The sequence below is a fragment of the Salvia splendens genome, chromosome 17, assembly GCF_004379255.2.
Source record: "Salvia splendens isolate huo1 chromosome 17, SspV2, whole genome shotgun sequence".
Classification (NCBI taxonomy): domain Eukaryota; kingdom Viridiplantae; phylum Streptophyta; class Magnoliopsida; order Lamiales; family Lamiaceae; genus Salvia; species Salvia splendens.
Window position 1 is genome coordinate 24,268,708 of NC_056048.1, and position 22,598 is coordinate 24,291,305.

Here is a 22,598-nt window from a genome sequence, read left to right on the forward strand (position 1 = left end):
TTCGTGATATTATTTATCAATTTCAAAGTTCGTGAGAAAAATCGAACATTTTGAAAGTTCCTTAATATTAGGATACCAATATCCCTTAAATAATTTATTAGGAATCCCATATACAAGTGTGTACATATTCTTGAAAGGTTAAAATTGAGCTACAATGAGATACATAAGAACTATATCACGAGCCAATATAAATTGGCTTTTCGTGCCAGATCTAGGTTACAAATGAGGGCTTAGTTGAGTCGTTTTTTAATGTAAAAAATCAGTATATTTAATATTCTTACTTCATGGTCCTCTTTTAATGCTTATAACATCATAATCCAAAACTAAGACTAAATCTACATCCTTAGATTTTAAAATGAGTGAATGAGATTAAAGCTCACGATTTTCAATAAATAGTAGACAAAATATCAACAAAAGGGTAATATCGTCATTATGTTATCATATGATAATTTTCGTGGGTGTTTTTTTATATCAACATAGTGTATTACAAATATCAACAATATGACACGAGAATATCAACACAAGTACAAAAAAATATCAACACAGTTTTATTGATATTTTACCTACATTATATTGAGATTTTGCATACTCTATATTGAGATTTTTTTTGCATTTGTTGATAAAATCTGCTTATCAACATGTACGAAAATTGAAATACTATAATTTATCAAATTTCATCACCCAAACATCGTCGGAATCCTTATAAAATCATCTTTAATTTGATATATTTTTGCGAAAAAATAATTTAAATCGAGAGAGTTACGTAAATTTATATTTTTAAAATGATTTTGATGAGAGAGAATTGACATTAATACCCCTAAGTTTATTTAATATTTTTTTAATTTAAAATATAATCCATGTGACATTATTTCAACCACTAGATCTCCTAATCAAATGGCTAAGATTTAGTCTTAATTTGTGATTGCTAATTAGTTAACAATTGATCACTCCCCTTAGAGCATCTGCAGTGGTGCGGATGTCCCGGCAGACATCCCCGCGGACATCCCAAAAACACATCATGACACGTCATACGGACATCTCACTGCGGATGTTACATCATATTTACATCCCACTGCACAATGGTGGACATCCCGACGGACTTCCCACAATAATAAAAATTCACAAATTCACCAAATTAAACAATTTACGGAATTAAAAATTTGACACTAATACTGAGAAAATGCAACCACTTTATTTATAAAAAAGTTACATAATAATTTTAAAAAACATACATAATTTCTAAAAAAAAATACATAGTTCAACGAGCCGTATATATTGTTGGTTATTTTAGTGTAATTGGATTAACTCGATTGATCAATATTGTCATAATGAGACATCATATAAGTTTGGAAGTGCGGAGTGTAAGCTGGTTTGAATTCATTATGATTAGACGGGGGTTCGGGGGCAGCGCTCCCGAGTAGCGGGGTCCAAGGGGCGGCAGCCCCTGGCTGGGGTCGAGCTGTGTAGAAAAATTTGTATTTCCATTAAAGTTGTTGTGTAGAAAATTCATCCGGAAATATAATTTCTGATAGTCGAAGGACTTATTTACAATGTTCGAAACTCCTTAAAAATCTCCCTAACATATATAGAGTTTTTTTTAAAAATAAAAAATCGGGACGTCTTTGCAGACGTCCGTCGTGTCAACGCAATGGCGGACGTCCCGGGAACTCAGCGGAACTCTGGTGTCCGAAGCGGACGTCTGTATCCGCGTCACCTTTGCACAATGGCAGACGTCCCGCGCGGATGTCCGGTACGCCGGTCGGACATCCGTCGGGACGGGCGCCATTGCGGATGCTCTTAATTCATTATAGATATCTCATATTTTATTATATCTTTAATCATCTCTTTTATTTTCTTTGTTAATTTATTCTCATTTTATTCATTCACCTCATTATATATTTTATTCTATTCATTCCCTACTTAACTCATTTTTATTGTTAATCTCTATGCTCCAAAGAACCCTTCAACTATATGAGAAAGAGGGAGTTGTAATTTGCGAATTGTATGCACGTGGATATATAATGAGATATAAAAGAGAGAAAAATTAACATTGAATTGTAATTGCATGAAAACAATGTCGTATCATTCCAACACCATTTATTCAAATTTTTTTAACATGAAAGATGATATTTAGCCATGATTTTAGGCCGCGTCTAATTGGATTCATGTAGGGTGGTCGACCTCACTTTCGACATATGAAGTGCGAAAATTTCGGTCGTTGATCTAATGTCGATTGGTGTGGCAACTCACATACCCCATCCAACCTCGGTCACTACCTTTATTCATTGTTAGTAACAGTCGTCATACTACCTATATTTTCACTAAAGACGGCCTTATTTACTGTATCCGACTCATTATAAATTCAATTTTATAGATTCACCATTATTATCAATAAATTACACATATTCATAAAAAGTTAATTTATAGATCTATTTAAATATAAGGGCCAGAGAAATGAATGGATGTTGAATAAAGACCACCGAGTAATAATGGGAAATTTCATCCATCTAAAAAACTAATTATGGTTTTCATCATAGAAAATTTTCGTTCATCTTTAACCTCTTTTTGCTAAGTGTTATACATTTAAATATATAGGGGTACAGTGAGAAATAATAAAGATAATAAAATTGATACCAAAGATTTTAGTGGAAAACCCTCCGCAAATAAAGATATAAAATCATGGTCGGAGAGCTAAAAATTCCACTATACTATTGATGGGAGTACCTAATACTTACTGTACTAATAAGACAAGTAGCCCTATTATAAATTCCTTGTATGAATAAAATACTCAAAGTAAGAAATAGAGATTATAAAGTGAAAATATAAGCGTAGATGAGTACTTTATTGTGAATATAGGATGTTTCTTCACAAGGCTATAGTCATTATTTATACGAAACGTATGCACAACTTGCTGGACTTTTCAATGTGAACTAAGCATGAGTAGCTATAATTGTTGAAACAATAATCTTAGAAGTAGGTAGTAATTGTATTGACTTGCAATTGTTGACTCCGAAAAGAAGGAGCAATCCAAGAAAATAATTACTATGTTTTTGTATACTTGGATCAATAATGAGTTTCTATTATCATGTGATTATCTGAATCTCCATTCAACGATTATAATTGGTTGAAGATTTTTTTTAACTATAATTGACGATTTTATGCAACACTTTATTCCAATTTTTTTTAAACTTAATTGACAATTAACCCATTTTAAAAATCAGAAAATAATGAAAAACTAGGAAATTTAAAAGAGAAATCAATAAAAATTGGTGAAAATCGCCCGAAAACCAATTAAAAAATTGTAATGGGTTTTCCGGAAAAAAGCAAAAGGTTTGGGGTGGAAAATGCAATTTAGAATATATATCGTCTTCATATAAGAGCACCAATAAGTGTTTCGTTCTCTCTCTTCGCGCAGCTAAATCTAGGGTTTTTACTTTCCTCTCGTCTCGCCGGTCGTTTCACCAATTTCAAATGGCAAGCTTTCTCTGTTTATCTCTCCGATGTGAATTTGTGTTATCTGAAAGTGTAGAGTAATCGGCGCAAAACATCGCTGTTTTCCCTATTTTCTGTTTGAGCTGAGTTACATTGAATCTGATATTTGATAGGACGTTCTCAGTCATATTATCTATTTTCATGATGTTATCCGCGATATGTTTTCATGGATCAATGTAAAATAATTATGGTAGTAGTTTATGAAATGAAAATTCGCATTTTGTAGTTGGTGTTGTTAGTGATAAATGTGATTCTCAGTGAACTGATTGCCGCTTGTTTTCATCCATTATCTGTGTTATTGATTGGATTCGTTCCTATGTACAGGCCAAGAGAACCAAGAAGGTCGGGATCGTCGGGAAATACGGTATGTTATTGGCTTATTGTTTTTCCTGTGCAGTTCTGTCTTATTTGAGTGAGAATATATGTATTTGTGGTGATGAATGTATTCTTGCAGTCATGTTTATTGCCAATTTGTCCTAATTCGCACTAATGTAGACTGAAGAATGTGTTGATATTTAGCATGCCATGATAATTTGGCTCAAAATTTAGGTGTTTCTATTCAAGCTATGATGATGCTGAACTTTTATATTTCTGATTGGTTGGACCTATTTTGATGCATTTCCATTGCGTTTCAGGCACCCGATACGGTGCTAGTTTGAGGAAGCAGATCAAGAAGATGGAAGTTAGCCAGCACAGCAAGTACTTCTGTGAGTTCTGCGGAAAGGTATGATTCAACACGACAAAGTGTAATACTCTTCAATGACAAAATGTTACACTGCTCTGGTTGATTATTGAGTATTTTCTAATTTGACTTGTTCAACAACAGTACGCCGTGAAGAGACAGGCCGTTGGCATTTGGGGATGCAAGGACTGTGGCAAAGTGAAGGCAGGCGGTGCTTACACCATGAAGTAACGTTCTTTACCGATGAGCCTTTAACATTGTTATGTTACTTGTATCAATTTGCTAATCTGTATTATGTTCTGTGTTTACAGCACTGCCAGTGCCGTGACCGTGAGGAGCACCATTAGAAGGTTGAGGGAGGCAACCGAGAGTTAAATTTAGTGAAAGTTTGTTTTTTTTTTGTCATATTTCCCACCCTTTTGAGTTATAATTTCAATTGAAGTAGTTGCTAGACTTTGAAGATTTGGTGAGCTTTTTTAGCCACCTATATGTACTTGACTTCCAAATTCCTTTTTTGCTAAAATTCTTGGAAATTTAGCAGTCATTTTGATTTTACTTTCAGTTTTGTTTACTGGTATCAGTAACTTAAAATGAGATTTGTCATTGTACCAAGCCAATTCCTCCTTAATCAATCTGGAAGATTTTACTTCACTCAACATTTCTGTCGTGTTGTTATGACTATCTTCAAATCATGAGACGTTGTGAACTATTGACATGATGAATACACTAACAACTATTGATTTGATGGGATGATGAATGGTGATGCATTGAAATTTGTAAGAACAGAGACGTGAATTCCTAACCAAGAAAAGACTGTTCTGGAAAAAACAGAAACAAATTGTGCAACTATCTCTAAGACCTAACAGTAAAAAATAAATTTTGAGTAATTTTTACTTTCATTTCATTCACAAGCAACTATCTCTCTGTAAGACCTAATGGTAGATATAAATTTTGAGCTATTTCTACTTTCATTTGCTTAATACCTCTTTCTTAAGAATCACTGTTTTCTTTTGGAATCATCAATTTTCATTTCATTCATTTGATTAATGCCTCTTTTCTCAAGAATCACCATTATTCGTATCTCTACCTTATTCCATATTATCATACCAAATGCAACACTTTTACAAATTCTGCTACTAGTGAGAATCAGATAACTGAGAGACAAGCAAATGGTGAAGCCAACACTTTAAGGTAGAAATATTACAACATTCTCTCTCGAGTTTTCTCATTTGTTACATCATCACCACATACAGGGCTGCTTGAGTAAGGGTTTTCCCTTTGCACCAGCCCTCAATCATATATATACCTATTTGAACTTTACAGAAGCCAAAAAAGAAAAAAGAAAAAAGAAAAAAGAACACAAGAAAATGAAAAGAGAAAAAAAGAAGCTAGATGAACATGGGAGAGCAATCCCATTCTCCGCAGTGCCAACGAGCTGCTCGAAATTCAGCTCTCACTTAGAAAAACACATGATGTTTGAACGAGGGAACATAGTAAAATTGGAGGCGTCGTCAGTTTACCATCCGTCTTTTCTTTTTGTTATTTTTTTTCTGATACAAGTCACAACCGGCCAGTCTTACATGATGGGGATCGGGATGTCATCGCTGTTGCTCTTGTGATGCATTTGCTTTTGCACAGCTTTGACTGCTGCTACTCTTGCTGCATTAGCTGCCCTGTTAGCTGCTGTTACTGCCCTGTTCACTCTCTCGTCCACCTTGCTCACCTCATACGCCTTTTCTGCAGCTCGTCGAGCTTCCTGGTGGTTGGATACAAAACTCATTAGATGTGATAATACTACTTTACATTATACAAAACTCATATTTCAGGCTAATGAGAAATCAAACGACCAAATTATAATAGAAAGTGAAGACAGAAAATTGATACTAGTATAAAAGAATTTACCTGAACAACGTTGAGCACTTTAGAGTGATTGACAGCAACAGGCGAAATGGGATATACATTGGTCTGTGTGCTAGGAATGTCAAGAATTCCATTTTGCCAGTGGCCCGACTGAGTTTCACCACTTCTGAAAGTGTACATTCCAAGCCCCTGCCTCTTCCCCTCATGCCAGGCACCCTCATAACGATGGCCGTTTGCAAAATAGTAGAACCCAAATCCATGCATTTTGTCTGCAAAATACTCTCCAGCATATCTATCTCCATTCCTGCAAGCAGCAGCACCAATGTCAAGCACAGTAATTCAAATATATGATGAAAACTGAGTACCACAAGAGCTACTAATTAACATCCATATCAAAACTCATTGCAATGGAAGACCATGATATTCTGCTAAAAAATGCAGATATTTACTCTCTTAGCAAGCTCAGCTTTGTAAGAGACAAGTGCATCATTAGGTACACATTCTTTGTATCTATAAATATAGGGGTTGGTTATGATGAGTCCCGTTCTTATCATTAGTCTGTGAGTCTCTCTACGGCTCTACCCTTACATGAGCAGCTCAACATAGCACAGTAAACTCATGTTTCTTAGCCATTCAAAAGATGATCTATCAGTTAAAAGACAAATACTAGGTTAAGGCAACAAGGAAAGGGTAACAAATAATGTGCAAGATTCTTTTTCAGCTGTTTCAGAACAAGACAAAGTAAAGAAAAGAACCAACTAGAACCTCAACTTTATCTTCCTTAATATAGCTGGGAAATTGCAACATAAATGCAAAAGAGCTGAAAAGCCTTTTGTTAATGAGTCTACTTTTATACAAGTTTGGAATTCTCATTTAGGAATCACATAAAAAAATGCCAAACATAAAACCAAAATGATTCCAATTCTTCAACTCCTTGTTCACATCACACATTATATTCTCTTTCTATTAGAATCATCAACAAAAAAGTCAGTAAATGCATTCAGGTCCAAGAGAAAGGGATGAATGTGCAAGTGAGGAATTGGCTAAAAGATATTACTTGATTTGTGCACTTCCAAAAGGCAGCAGATTTTGACAATTACTTTAACATAAATCAAATCAATTCAAGTACAACACATCAAAAGTTAGATAAATCTCTGTCCAGAAGTAATGCAGTTAAAGTGCATAACACTTGGCAACAATATTAAGAAGCACAGATAGTTCCAACCATGCCAAATTGAATGATCATTTAAAGAAAACATAGGCAATGATGCAACACGTAAATGTGAAAAAATTCATAGCAAAATGCCACCATTCTCACCTGAAATGATAGTGTCCAAGACCATGTTTAACACCCCACTTAAACTCGCCTACATATCGGCTACCATCCTCGCAGGTATGAACCCCGCACCCATGGCTCTGCCCACTAGACCATTCCCCGGAATAAACATCACCAGTGTAAAACCTATATACTCCGAAACCATGCCTAAGGCCCTGCCGGTACTGCCCTCTATACCGGCTGCCCCGCGCCCACGTCTCAACCCCATAGCCATCATACTTGCCATCAACCCAATCACCTTCATACCTCCCACTCATGTAATAGTAATACACTCCACTCCCACTACATTTCCCCTTGTGAAAATCACCCTCATAGACATCCCCATTGGTGTATGCCTGCACATAGCACCCGGAAATCGCCTTCTTATCGGCCTTCTGCCTCGAACCAATCGACCAAAACACGGGCAAATGCGGCCGGCTCACATGGTCCTTGGCGTTTATCTTAATCGGCAAGGACTTGGCAAGGAACAACCTGATCGTGGGGAGCCTCGGGACAGCTAAATTGAGGGAAAAGAGGAGGACGGCTGAGAAGGCGAAAGCGGATAGGAAATCAAGAATGAATGAGCGGGAAGGGTGGGAGACGAGGAAGTAGAAGAAGGGGAGGCTGAGGAGGAGGATGAGGCGGAGATGGAGGCGGAGGCGGCGGCGGAGGTGGCGGAGGTGGTGGTGGAAATGGGTCAAGAACTTCTGAGAGCGGTTGTGGAAAAGGCTGAATTTTGGAGGCGGGTCGACGCCGTAGCGGTGGAGGGCGGCGGAGAGAGTGGGGGTCTTGGTAAGGGAGCGGGAGAATTGGTGCTGGAGATGGGGGCGCTTGAAGGGGGTGGGTTTGGAAGGGTCATTCTGGTCGTGGTGCTGATTGTCGTCGTTGATGAGGATTTGGAGGGCGGGATTGGGGGAAGGAGGCGGCGGATTGTGTTTCTGGGTGAGGGAGGAAGGGGGGAGGGGTGGGGTGGGGTTGAAATCGGAAGAGACGCCGCTGCTTTCTGTTCCGATCTGTAATTCAGATTTCTTCTGATGCATTACATATGGAAAATTTCACCAAAACACAAACCCCTTCTTCAATTGAACGAAAAGGGAAGCCAAAATTCTTTCCAATTTCAAAGCTTTCTCCCTCTTTCTCGATAATTGATGATATCTCTGTTGAAATTCAGCAGCTGTGTTTCTTGAAAATAGGAAGGTGTGTGTTTATATTGTATCTATAAATGGAAATGAGGATTGTGTGTGTGTGTGTGTGTGTGTGTGTGTGAGGAAGAGAAGAAGAGAGACGAAGAAGAAAGGAGCGGAGAGTGCGAGGAGTTAACGGTGAAATGAATTTGAGAGCAGAGGCGACCGGCCGCAAAAGGAAGAAAGCAAAAATCCTTTTTTTTATAAATGGCTATTATTTTCTTTTTATTTTTTTTTTGCCCTTTTTGGAAGAATGATCAAATTTTATTTGTTTGGTTAATATGGCTCTCTTCTCTCTCTTCTTAAGCGAGTGGTTATTATTTTCAAGTGCTATCTCCGTTTGCGGTAATATTAAACTCATTAATTATCCAACTACAAAATATTTATTAATATTAATAGTTTATTTAAATGAAGCAAGTCCATTTCTAGAAGGTTTGAAATTAATGAGTAGAAGTTTCGACAAATTTGAATTATAACACATCAAATCGGATTTAACTTCAGGAATAAGAAAAATCTCTCATTGATTGGTTAGAAAGTAGCCGATTATTCATTAATGCTAGTTATTATTTTAGGAATAAATTCAATTATATAAAAAATACTACTAGTAATCAAATGTTTGTTGTATCAACCATTAAAGCATCTTATTGGACTATCATTTGTATTTTTATAGTGATATATCGATCAAATAAAAGAATTGGTTCATTCATATAATGGAGTATACAAATTTAGAAAAACACTTATCTTAGACTTAGATTATTAATACTTGTGATGCAAGAATCAATTACCAAATCCAAATAAATTCGGGAAAATGCCCACGTCCGGTTGAAAATGGTTGATTAGTCATATCTTAATTGTGCTAATTAGTCAACGAAATTAATTAGTGAAAAGCATCATATTCTCTGTTAATCCACGTCGAAAGTATTATTCTTCAATTGTATTATCATCTCAGAGACGATTATGAAATTGATTAAATGACGTAAACATATTCGTGTCCAATCAGAGTTATAATTATTTGACATTTGAATTAAAAGAATTAGCAACAAAAGAGATACAAGAATATCGATTTCTTTGAAATTTTGACACGTTTATAAAGATTTTGATGTAGTAGAAGACAATTTATGATTTGGACAAAGATATTAATAGAGATATTAATTATTGTGGTCACGCTCAATTATTATCATCGAAGCCCGCCACAAACTCAAAACATATGTAATTTGATTATGATATTATATAAAATGTTAACATAAAATATTGGGTGAATAATTCAAAATATAATTATAAGTGATATAGTAAATGAAGATGATTGAAATAATTAGTAACATGCTTCACACATTTCCATGTTTCTGTTTTTGATGAATCCGCGAATTTTCGATGTTAGTAAATGCTGGTAGAGAATAAAGACTACGACGCAATGAATTTACGTGGTTCGATTTACTGAAGTAAATCTACGTCCACGGGAAGAAGGGAGGGCAAGATTGTATTGCTTGATCTGGGATTACAGCTTACAACACAGACTTGCTATATGCTATTTTATCTCTAGAGAGCTTAACCTTTTTCTATCTGATCTAAGTTCTATTTATACATTGAACTAAGATCGTGGCTTGCATCACCACTAATGATGGTTGTGGATGTCGTGGAGGTCATGGCCTAAGATCGTGGATGTAGCGTAGGTCATGGCCTACGATCGTGGCCTGAGTTGACACCACGTGGTAGTGGGTGTGTTGGAAGTTGTGGAAATCCTGCATGGGTCCACTAACTCCTTGTTCGGTCGAATACTGAGACCGAACTGCTTTGGTTGCCGATCTGAGAGTAGAGCTTGATGCCGACCTGAGAGCAGAGCTTGATTGGTTGGCTTTTACCGAGCTGTAGGCTGAGGCCGAACTCTTTGTTCGGTCGAATACTGAGACCGAACTGCTTTGGTAGCCGATCTGAGAGTAGAGCTTGATGCCGACCTGAGAGCAGAGCTTGATTGGTTGGCTTTTACCGAGCTGTAGGCTGAGGCCGAACTCTTTGGTAATGCCGAACTCATACTCTTCCTTGGGCTTTGGGCTGATGGGCCGTCATTGCTGTTGGGCTTGTTTAGTACGCACCCCATCACTACCCCCCCCGAAGGGCGAAGTGAATCACTTCGGCAAAGTGAGTCACTTCGGCATTCTGGATAAAGGCAAGGGGGAGGCTGATGTCAGGGGACGTGCCTTGCATTAAATGCGACAGTAAAATCCGGCCGTTGAATCCTGAAAAGGTGGGATTCGAAACGGTGCGACGATTTTGAAATCTTCGCCGAATCTGATAAATACCTCCTTTCTTCATCATTGAAGCACTTTTGCGACTGCTTCTTCTGCACTCTCTCTTTTTTGCGAAAATTCTCTCTCCGCTTTCAAGAATTTCTTCAGACTTTCTTCACCTTCAAAAAGTAAGAAAAATGTCTTCTTCTTCTTCTTCGGAGTCGGGTAGCGGTAGTAAAGGGGATAAGGGGTCTTCTAGCCGGAAGGAATCCGGGGAGAAGACCGTAGAGTACTTTCACAGCGTCTTGAGTAAGGACACCGTGATATCTCTACACGAAAAATATCTTCTTCCCGGGGGGAAGGCGGTGGTTCCCGACGATGATCATAGGGCTAACGACCCGCCGGAGGGTTACGCCACCGTGTACGAGGCCTGCTTAGAATGCGGGCTTCGTTTCCCCCTCCCTACTGCCTTTATAGATTTACTAGATTTTTTTCAGCTTCCTTTAGGCCAGGTGACTCCGAACTCTTGGAGGCACTTGTCGGCCTTCGCTGCCGAACTCCGTAAGTTAGGAAGGGATTTGTCTTTGAAGGCGATCCTTAAATTCTTTCAATTTAAGAGGAAGGGGTCTTGGTTTTACTTGATCCCTGTACAGCCCTTTAGGGCCTTTTGTAAAACGAAGTGGCCGAAGTGGCAAAACCGCTTCTTCTACTATGATAGGACCGCGGCTCCTAGTTTTCCCTTGAGAGGGCCGAAGTCCGTTATCCGTCATCCTCGGCCTGAACCGTTGGACGAGCTCGATGGCGAGCTCAACAAGATTCCCATAGTTAGGAAACAATACACGGAGTCTGAGCTCGTCAAGGGCGACGTCGTGTTCGACATCTCGTCTTCGGACGAAGAGGCCGAGGGTGAGGATTTCTCTTTATCTTTATGCTCTACTGCTTTAACGAAGAAAACTAACCTTGCTTTCTTGCTTTTTGGCAGTGTACATGCTGAACAAGGCTATCCGAAAGTCCTCCGAGCTTGTGGAGCCGGAGAGGCAGAGAGCCCCTCGCTCGGCGTCTGAAGCCGAGAAGAATCCGAAGAGGCAAAGAACCTCTTCTTCGGATCCGAAAGAGCCGGAGCCGTGTTCGGCTAAAGGGAAGGGGAAATTTCATGAGTCCCCAAGAGTGCCGGGGAAAGACCTGGTCATCTCCGAGGTGGTTGCAGACATCCCGGAACACGTCCCTGAGCCTTTTCAATGGCCGACGAATTTTGTGGAGGTAAGCTTTCTGACTTGGCTTCTTTTCCACATTTTTTGATGGCCATTCTGTTGAGTTTTTTCCTTGTTCATCTTCAGAGAGCCAAGCTCGTCTCCGTGGAGCTCTCCAAAGCATCCCACGACTACGAGGAGATGCAGAAGAAGTTGCATCTTGCTCGTAGTCTGGCCGAACAGGCAGAGGCCAAATTTGAGAGGGCCCGAGCTGCTAGGATCTCGGCTCAGGATGAAGCCCGGTCAGCCAAAAACCAGCTCATCATCCTGCAAGAGCAGACGAAGCACCGGGAGGCTCAGAAGGAGGCTGCCGCCGTGCCTGCCCAGGGGGAGGCTCTCCGTGTTTACACGGAGAAACTCTTTTTGAGCAGCCAGTTCTCGGCCTTTGTCGGTAGTCTGGTAAGGCTAATTACCGATAAGGGCGAGGAGGGGGCCGACGTCGTGCTGCCTCTGTACAGCCGAGAGATAGCAGCTCGGCTTCAGAATCTGCCGCTCCTTGAGGAGCTCGCTTCATCCTCGGTCCTGCTTTCTGCAGACCGAGTCCGGAGTTGTCGAGCTGATCGGGACGAGAACCTGGAGGCTATCTTTGCCTCCGTGGGACCCGTTTCACCCGCTTCGACTTACAACGGAGAGGGTGAGGCCGAGCCGCTGGAGCGGGAGGCCGAAGTCGAGCGGGCCGGGCATCCGGAGAAGGAAGCCGATCAGGAGGCGGAGGCGAGGCCGGCAGGGTGCGAGGCCGAGGCTGAGGTAGCTCAGGAGAAAGAAGCTGAACCAGACCGAGGAGCCGGAGACGAAGCTGGCGGAGTATGATTTCGTCTCCCTTCTCTTAGTCTAGTTTCTTCCTTGTAAAATGGCCTTGAAGCCCTCCTAGTGTAAAAAATTTTCCTTGTGAATGAAAAATTCTCTACACTTGTCTTCGTATAGCTTTTCGTACTCGCCTTTATTCCTGTTGTATTTTACTATCTGCTCGGTACAGCTGCCGAACTAATATAGCTGCTTTGTACTCAAGGAGATGGAGATACTTCACTGGAAACGGCTGTACTCTTCGGCCTTAGACGAAGCTGAGAAAAGAGCTATAGCCGATCAGACGAAGAATGACGAGCTTCTAGCTCGTTTAGTGAAGCTGGAGGCCGATAATAAGGACTTAGAGTCCGATAAGAAGGATCTGGAGGCCGAGCTGAATACGACCATTGCTGAGAGGACTGCGTACGAGGATTACATCCGTGTGCGCGGGGGAGTGACCATATCAGATGTTCAGAGTCGAGTTGACGAACTGTGGGAGGAATATCATGTACTCCGGAGGAACAATGCGCTGGAGAGCTCGGCTTGCCAACAAGTTGTGAAATCATTACGGCGCTGGGCTTCTCGGTACGACATCATTCTTTCCCGGCGTCCTTCAATCGGGAGATTCCTTAGGCATTTCCCGCCAACAGATGCTCGCACTCCAGATCAAGCCTCTGGTTCCCTTGTTCAAAATCCTACTCCAAGTCAACAACGAACTCCGGAACAGCCGGAAACGTCAAGACGAGAACGGGCTCAGGAGCAACCGGAATCGTCAAGACAGGGACGGACTGAAATTCGTCGAGGAGTTGTGACTATGAGCGAGCAAGATCAGCAGATGCTTATTGCAGAGACTCTTCATCGCCGAGGGGTTAGAGCTTCTGGGGCTCGCGGAAGAGGTGTTGGGTCGAGGATAGCATCTCGTCGACCTGCTTATTCTTCATCTGCTCGGAACAACCGAACTCGGCTTCCAGAGGATTTTGTGAATAGGTGGCTCAACTTTAGCAACCCCGGACAGTAGAATAGTCCTTTGTAATAGCGTAACGCCATTTTGTAGGGTAGCGGAGTTGTATGCCGAACAAGATTTGAAAAAATGAAATTTTGTTTTCGCTTCTAACACTGTATTTACAGCTTAGCGAAAAAAATTTCATCGTACTTGTCCTAGGTCTTATGAAGTAAACTTCTTTGACCGGACTTGGTCCTTGGTCTTATGAAGTAAACTTCTTTGACCGGACTTGGTCCTTGGTCTGATGAAATAAACATCTTTGACCGGACTCGTCTTTGGTCTGATGAAATAAACATCTTTGACCGGACTCGTCTTTAGTCTGATGAAATAAACATCTTTGACCGGACTCGTCTTTGGTCTGATGAAATAAACATTTTTGACCGGACTCGTCTTTGGTCTGATGAAATAAACATCTTTGACCGGACTCGTCTTTGTGTTCTAATTTGGCGATTTTCGTCGCCGGGATCGAACTTTCCCTTGTCCTAATTCGGCGAGTTTTATCGCGTGGATCGGACTTTCCCAGTTAACCGAAGTGGTCTTATGCAGTAAACCTCTTTGACTAGACATGGTCGTCCTCGGTCTTATGAGGTAAACTTCTTTGACCGAACTTGGTCGTCCTAATTCGGCGAGGTTTATCGCGTGGATCGGACTTTCCCTTATTGCAGTTCGTTTCAGACGAAGTGCTTATTTCTTAAGCCGAATTGTGGTCTTGTATCTTCCTGAGAAGCTTGGACTCACAATCGTTGGCTTATTGCAGTTCGTTTCAGACGAAGTGCTTGTTAAGCTGAATTGTGGTCTTGTATCCTCCTTGGAAGCTTGGACTCACAGTCGTTGGCTTGTTGCAGTTCGTTTCAGACGGACTGCTTGTTAAGCTGAATTGTGGTCTTGTATCCTCCTTAGAAGCTTGGACTCACAATCGTTGGCTTATTGCAGTTCGTTTCAGACGAACTGCTTGTTTAAGCTGAATTGTGGTCTTGTATCCTCTTTAGAAGCTTTGACTCACAATCGTTGGCTTGTATATGTTCTAAGAAGGGGATCAGCCTTCGAAGAACAAGATACCTCAGTAACATTTGTAAGAGACGACACGCACAGAGACAGACAAAACACACAGACAAAACGCACAGAGACAAACAAAGACCAAGCAAACCAAAGAAAGCACATTGACCGAACAGGACTCAAGACTGACTGACCGGACTGTCTCTTACAAATGGAACTTTTTGAGGTTGGAAACGTACCATGTTCGGGGTACTTGTGCTCCTGACACGTGAGTCAATTTGTAAGACCCTTTGCCGAGGACTTCTGACACCCGATATGGACCTTCCCATGTGGGTTCGAGTTCGCCCAGCTTTTCTGCTCGGCTTACTTCGTTGTTTCTCAAGACGAGATCTCCCACTTGAAATTGCAGCTTCTTCACCCTTTGGTTGTAATACCGGGCTACTTGCTCCTTGTACTTGGCTGCTTTTATGCAGGCCAATTCTCTTCTTTCTTCGGCCAGATCTAGTTCGGCTCTCAGTCCGTCCTCATTCAGTTCTGCTGAGAAATTAAGAGTTCGGGGACTGGGTACGCCGATCTCAACCGGAATCACGGCTTCAGTGCCGTACACCATCGAGTCCGGTGTGACTTCGGTCATTTCGCCTGCCTCTGACTCCGGCTGCTGTGATTGCTATACTTGATGGTGCCGAACTGATTGCTCGGCACTTTTAAGCGCAATCTGCGAACACACTTGCTCTTTTTCGATCACCTCGGATGACCGCTATCCCTCCTTTGGTGGGGAAGGTGTTCGGCGAGGAAGCCTCTGATCGCTATGATCGGGCTTCTTTTTGTCTTCTCTAGATGAGCTGTCTAAAGACCGTTTTCGACGGTCTGCCTCATCGGCACGAGAAAACTTGTCCGCAATGTCCCACATCTCTTGAGCTGTTTGCGGACTGCATTCCACGAGCTTTCTGTAGAGAGCTCCGGGCAGGATTCCATTTTGGAACGCCGAAATGACAAGTAGATCGTTGAGATAATCTACTTGTAGACATTCCTTGTGGAACCTCGTCATAAAGTCGCTGATCTTTTCGTCGCGATCTTGACGTATAGAAAGCAGCTGAGCCGAAGTGATTCGGGCTTCCGCTTTCTGAAAGAACCTCCTGTGGAAAGCCTCCATTAGATCTCGGTAAGATCTAATGCTGCCTTGGGGGAGGCTATCGAACCACCTTCTTGCGTTCCCGATAAGCAGCTCGGGGAACAGCTTGCACATATGGACCTCATTGAGACCTTGGTTCGCCATATTATACTGATAGCGTCCCAGGAAGTCATGAGGATCCACCAACCCGTCATAAGTCATCGACGGAGTTCGGTAGTTCTGTGGAAGGGGAGTTCGGGTGATATCGTCCGAGAACGGAGTCTTCAATGCTCCGTACATGGCGAACCCGACATCTCTTCGGTATGGAGGAGATGGAGATCTCCTGTGATTCCGGTACCGAGGAGGAACAGGAACATGTCGGGGTTGAGGATTCTTCTTCCTGGAAGACATGGCACTACTGCGGTAGTGACTTTCATGTCTGGATGAGGAAGGAGAATCCACCGTTTTCGTCTTCGGCTCTTGGCTCTTTTGCAGGAAGGCTAAGAACTCCTCCTGCTTCGCCGCCAAAAACTGCTTGACAGCCTCATTCAAATCGGGCTGCTGGGAAGTCTCAGTGGGACGATTTTTGGAGCGGCTTGTTCCTTCGCCATGAGAACTGGTGGTGGATTTATCCCTAGGCTGTTTTCCAGACCTATGGGATGGATTGGCTTCCTCCTGGTTCTCACGGGCAGGAATACGGGTACTCTGCGATCTGGTATGCATTTTTTGGGTGGAAAAAATGGATCAAAAATTCGCTTTATCACAAATTTTGTTCTCTGGTTCCCACAGACGGCGCCAGTGATGAATCCGCGAATTTTCGATGTTAGTAAATGCTGGTAGAGAATAAAGACTACGACGCAATGAATTTACGTGGTTCGATTTACTGAAGTAAATCTACGTCCACGGGAAGAAGGGAGGGCAAGATTGTATTGCTTGATCTGGGATTACAGCTTACAACACAGACTTGCTATATGCTATTTTATCTCTAGAGAGCTTAACCTTTTTCTATCTGATCTAAGTTCTATTTATACATTGAACTAAGATCGTGGCTTGCATCACCACTAATGATGGTTGTGGATGTCGTGGAGGTCATGGCCTAAGATCGTGGATGTAGCGTAGGTCATGGCCTACGATCGTGGCCTGAGTTGACACCACGTGGTAGTGGGTGTGTTGGAAGTTGTGGAAATCCTGCATGGGTCCACTAACTCCTTGTTCGGTCGAATACTGAGACCGAACTGCTTTGGTTGCCGATCTGAGAGTAGAGCTTGATGCCGACCTGAGAGCAGAGCTTGATTGGTTGGCTTTTACCGAGCTGTAGGCTGAGGCCGAACTCTTTGTTCGGTCGAATACTGAGACCGAACTGCTTTGGTAGCCGATCTGAGAGTAGAGCTTGATGCCGACCTGAGAGCAGAGCTTGATTGGTTGGCTTTTACCGAGCTGTAGGCTGAGGCCGAACTCTTTGGTAATGCCGAACTCATACTCTTCCTTGGGCTTTGGGCTGATGGGCCGTCATTGCTGTTGGGCTTGTTTAGTACGCACCCCATCAGTTTTCATTATTATTATTCTTAATTTCTTGTCTCTAATTTTTGTAGACCCACCCCCACCCTAACATCATATTTAATACGACTTTGAATACTTAGAGCTACTCTATCATATAAAATAGATATTATTTCCATCACAGAAACATATATTTAAGTTGGATTAATTTATTTTATTATAAATATTCAAAGAATAGTAGTTTGGTCTTGAGTGCTAGTTGTGAAACTTGAATTTGATGTGAATATTCTGATTCATATCATAAATTATATGGACAAATTATTCAAATGAATCGTCTGCGAATTAGTTAGTAAACATTTTTCACAAAATTTATTTATCGATCCAATTATCCAGCGTCATGTACCCAAAAATTGATCAAAATCAGAAAAATAAGTTATTAATTATAGGCGAAAAGAGTATTAAAAATACAATCAAAAGGTTAAAAAACCGAATTCTTCAACTGAACTCTAATTTTAGCCCTAAAATGTTAGATATGAAAGCTAAACAAACATTTTTTTTCTCAATAATAACAAAATAAAATCTAAAATAAGCAGTTTGAATGAGAAATATCGAGGGGGCGGCTTTATTTAACTTTAGCAGGAAAAATCAGTGGTCGCAGACATTGGTTTTCATTTTAATGTCTGAAATCTGACATCACAAATGATAAAAACATCATATTAACTGAACTTTGCTAAAATTAGATACATAAATCTTTCGATGACGATGAGTATGTTTTTTCATTATTTTCTTTATACGTAGTAATTTAATATGATTTGGTTGGTTTTTGATTTCGTCGTATTGGTTGGAATTTATATTAGGGCATCTGATGTGATGCGGATGTCCCGGCGGAATTTCCAAAAACACCTCATGTCACGTCATAAGGACTTTCCACTGCACTGCCACGTCATACGGACTTCCCACTGCACAGTGGCGGAATTCCCGACGGAATTCCCACATTAAAAAAATCTCAAATTCACAAATTAAACAATTTTCGGAAGTAAACAATTTACGTAATTAAAATTTCGACGAAAATAAGGAAAAAATTTCATTAAAATAATAAAAGTACATTTCACCAAATAAAAAAATATATTTCAATAATTTAAAATTACATCAACGACGACCCCTACGCTGCCACACTTCTTCAATAATATCGTTCTGGAGTCGAACATAGGCTTGTTTTTGGTGCATGTCGGCAAATGCACAGACTCGATCGACGTCGTCATGGGAAATCCCCATGCGTACATTGCTAGTGGCCACGCCGTGGCTTGGACCCGCAGCATCAGCATCATCATTGGCACAATCGGTCAGTGCTGGACCTTCATCTTCGACGATCATGTTGTGCATGATAATACATGCGTACATGATGTCGGCGATGCTGTCAACGTACCACAGCCGTGATGGACCCTTCACTGCCGCCCATCGAGCCTGGAGCACATCAAATGCCCGCTCCACATCCTTGCGCGCTGCCTCCTGACGTTGCGCAAAGTATACCTTCTTCGCATCTGTTGGGCATCTGATCGTCTTCACAAAGACGGGCCACATCGGGTATATCCCATCCGCCAAATAATAGCTCATGTTATGCTGGTTGTCGTTGGCGACGAAGTTGACGGCCGGACCGACGCCCACTGGTCGTTGAAAAGGGGCGATGACTGGAGGACGTTGATGTCATTGTTCGACCCGGCTACTCCAAAATAGACATGTCATATCCACAACCGGTAGTCAGCTACCGCTTCAAGGATCATCGTGGAATTCTTGGCCTTGAAACCGGTAGTGCACATCTCTTTCCATGTAGCGGGGCAGTTCTTCCATTCCTAGTGCATACAATCTATACTGCACAGCATCCCCGGGAAGCCGTGCTGAGCCCCGTGCATATCCAGCAGAGCCTGACAATCTTTGGGGGTAGGCTTCCGAAGATACCTATCCCCGAATATCTCCCTAACGCCCTGACAAAAATACTTCAGGCAGTCGCGGGCTGTCGACTCGCCGATATGGAGGTACTCGTCGAACATGTCCGCCGCACCTCCGTACGCCAACTGCCTGAGTGCGGCAGTGCACTTCTGAATCGGTGTGTGGCCGGGTTTACCCGCTGCATCCTCCCGCACCCTAAAATACCCGTATTGACGCTCCAAAGCGCCAACGATACGCATAAACAGCGGTTGTTGCATCCTAAACCGTCGCCGGAATAGGGTCTCCCCAAACCGTGGCTCCGGCGCAAAGTAGTCCTCGTACAACCGACGGTGGGAAGCGAGGTGGTCGCGGGGTACTATATTGCGACTGTGGATGGGTCGAGGCACCGCCGGCGCTGAGGCCTCTTGTTCCTCCCTCGCCGCGGCCTCCTGCACACGTACCCAAATCAGAGCCATTACGTCTTCATGATGGCCACTACCACTACTAGTCATTACTATTATATAAAAGAAATTTAGAGAGAGAGAAACTTGTTAAAACAAGTGGTGCGAAATGAAACGAAGTTCAACGAGCGGTATATATAGACATTACAAAAAAAACGAAATAAAGCGGAATTCCGCGAGAGTCGACGCAATGGCGGACGTCCCCGCGGAATTCCACTTAACGCCGCGAACATGCGACGTCCTCAGCCCAATTCCGTATCCGTGGTGGGCACGCCTAATGGCGGACGTCCGTAGGAATTCTGCGCGGAAGTCCGTCATTGCGGATGCTCTTAGAAGAGGTAATGATTTGATCGTTTCCAAATTTTAATTTAAGGTTTCATCTTTTTGGTCTCTTGGGAAATATCTTAGATTGTCCTTCAACCATAAGATTTCGAGATGGTCTTGTTTTCATAAAATCATTGACACTTCCCAAAAAATATTTTGGTAATTATTCTCATAAAACTTCGAGGTAGTGTTTATTTTAATACAATGTCACAAATTAAGGTCACAGCAAATAAGTACTTAATGTTTCAAATTTGGCCAAAAATATCACTCACATTCGTCCGTCTCATAAAAATATGTCATTTAGAGTTGACACGAGTTTTAATGTGTAATTGATAAAATAAAATAGAAGAACAAAAAATAGTTGAAATCATATAGTCGATAATGTGACCTATAAATGATAAAGTTAAAAAGAAGGAGATAAATGTTGGCATAGATAGATATATATATATAATAACTATTTCTATGGTACAGACGAAAAAAATATTATGACTTATTTTAATGGGACAAAAAAATATGCAAAAAGTTCGAACCAAATAGTGTTATAAGAGCATTTCCAACTATTTACACTAAACTCAAACTCATTTTAGTGTAAATGTCACATCAAATATGATTTTACTTCAACTATTTACACTAAACTTAAACTTAAAAGAATATTTTCTATATTATGCCTTTTTGACTCACAAAATTTGAAAAAAAAATGGTTTTGGTTTAGAACCTATAGGTAAGTATTTTTCCCTCAAAAATAAAAAATTGGAATGATTTTGGAGTATTATTGGAGCAAATTACCTATCACATCTTAGATTTGAGCATACCATTGGAAATGGTCCCTCCGTCCGTCATTTATAGTCTCATTTTGACTCGACACGGGTTTTAAGAAATTGTTTGACTTTGTAAAAAAATTGGGGAAGTGAGTTAGTGGAAAGTTGACTCCACTTTTATATATTGGTTTTATAATATAATAATGTAAGTGTAATGAATTAGGTGTATGGTTGTCCCCTTATCCAAAATGGAAAAAAGTAAATGAGACTTTAAATCTCGGATATTCTAAAATAGTAAATTGGGACATTATTTCACGGACTAAGTGAATATGTCATATCTATTTCAAGTACCAAAGGCAATTCGATCTAAATTTTTTATTGTGGTCTAGTTTAAGTAAAAATTGAAACGCTCGACTTTTTTGCAATTATATTAAGCTTTGGATGTTTTTCTAAAATGCTAAATGATTGAACAAAATTGAATATTTACTCTATTTTTAATATAATCTTATAAGAAAATATGCCGAAAATATTGATCTTTATAAATCAACTTTAATGTTATAAGTCAAATGTTGATTCAATCACACTAATATTATTGAATAACCTAGTAAGCAAAATTCATGCTACAATAAATTAGGTAGGGTTCATATCTAAAACCAACTCATCTAGGAGTATCAAACTTTTAGTAGATTGGTCCATCATCAAAGGACCGACCAAGTCATTAGCATCTATTTTATTTTATCATTTATAAAATGTTTAAGAAAGTAAACATGTGGGAATAGAAAAGGTTGAATAGAGGGAGCTTCAGCACCCATTGATTTCAAAAATAAATATACTATACAATTTAAAATATAAAGAAAATTTATTTTTTGCCCTTTAGATTTAGCACACTTATCTTACGCTACTACAGTACTAAAAAACAAAAGATCAATTATACACATTAGGCCACCCGCAACGCGTTACGCGGGTGGCCCTGTCCCGTTACGCCGTGATAGAACCGGGGCGGGACGCGTTGTAGCGTCTCGTCCCGTCCCCAGCCCGCCGGATTGCCCGTCCCACCGTGACCAATCGCGTGACGTCTCGCCACGCGCCGAGGCGACATGGCGAGCTCCCAGTCGATACGTGACGCTCACTCGCCGAGTGAGATTCGTCACGCTGACGCAATAATTAATTTTTTAAAAAAAATTTGAAATAAAAATAAAATTAAATTGTAATGTTACCGTTTTTTATAGCCGTTTCCAATTATTTTTTACTCTATAAATACTCCTAATTCATCCTCATTTCACATACAACTACACATCTATTCTTCCCAAATCATCTCCATTTCCTCTCCAATTTTCATCTCAAATCATCTCTCTTTTATTCTTCCCCCAAATTCAATCGATCTCATGGATCCATATGAGCAAATGCGTCAAATAATGGAAGAATCACTAGAAGAATGTCGACGCCGGGAAGCGGAGGAAGCCGCGCCGCCCCAAAGACGCTCCCGGACTTACATCCATCGTAACCGGGAGGAAGCCGCCGCAAGGTTAGTCCGCGACTACTTCTGCGATAATCCGGTGTGGGGAGATACCTACTTCCGAAGCCGTTTCCGCTTGCGGCAACCGCTATTTCTCCACATCGCAAATACATTGGTGGCCCGGGAAGAGTTCTTCCAAGAAAGGTTCGACGCCGTCTGCCGTCCCAGCCACACGACGCTGCAGAAATGTACTGCAGCAATCCGTCAGCTTGCGA

The 22,598-nt window shown here is 41.1% G+C and overlaps 2 protein-coding genes across 2 annotated transcripts; one reads left to right on the forward strand and one right to left on the reverse strand.

The window, feature by feature from the left end:
• The first annotated feature begins 3,402 nt into the window (after positions 1-3,402).
• Positions 3,403-4,729, forward strand: LOC121773556 (60S ribosomal protein L37a-1). Its single transcript, XM_042170436.1, has 5 exons — positions 3,403-3,474; positions 3,817-3,856; positions 4,128-4,216; positions 4,319-4,401; positions 4,486-4,729. Exons 1-5 carry the CDS (start codon positions 3,472-3,474, stop codon positions 4,547-4,549), a joined length of 279 nt encoding a protein of 92 aa, XP_042026370.1. The 5' UTR covers positions 3,403-3,471; the 3' UTR covers positions 4,550-4,729.
• Positions 4,730-5,344: 615 nt separating this feature from the next.
• LOC121775562 lies at positions 5,345-8,729 on the reverse strand. The gene is made up of 3 exons (XM_042172648.1): positions 7,353-8,729; positions 6,077-6,338; positions 5,345-5,930 (listed from the first exon to the last, which is right to left on the reverse strand). Exons 1-3 carry the CDS (start codon positions 8,387-8,389, stop codon positions 5,751-5,753), a joined length of 1,479 nt encoding a protein of 492 aa, XP_042028582.1. The 5' UTR covers positions 8,390-8,729; the 3' UTR covers positions 5,345-5,750.
• Positions 8,730-22,598: the final 13,869 nt, after the last annotated feature.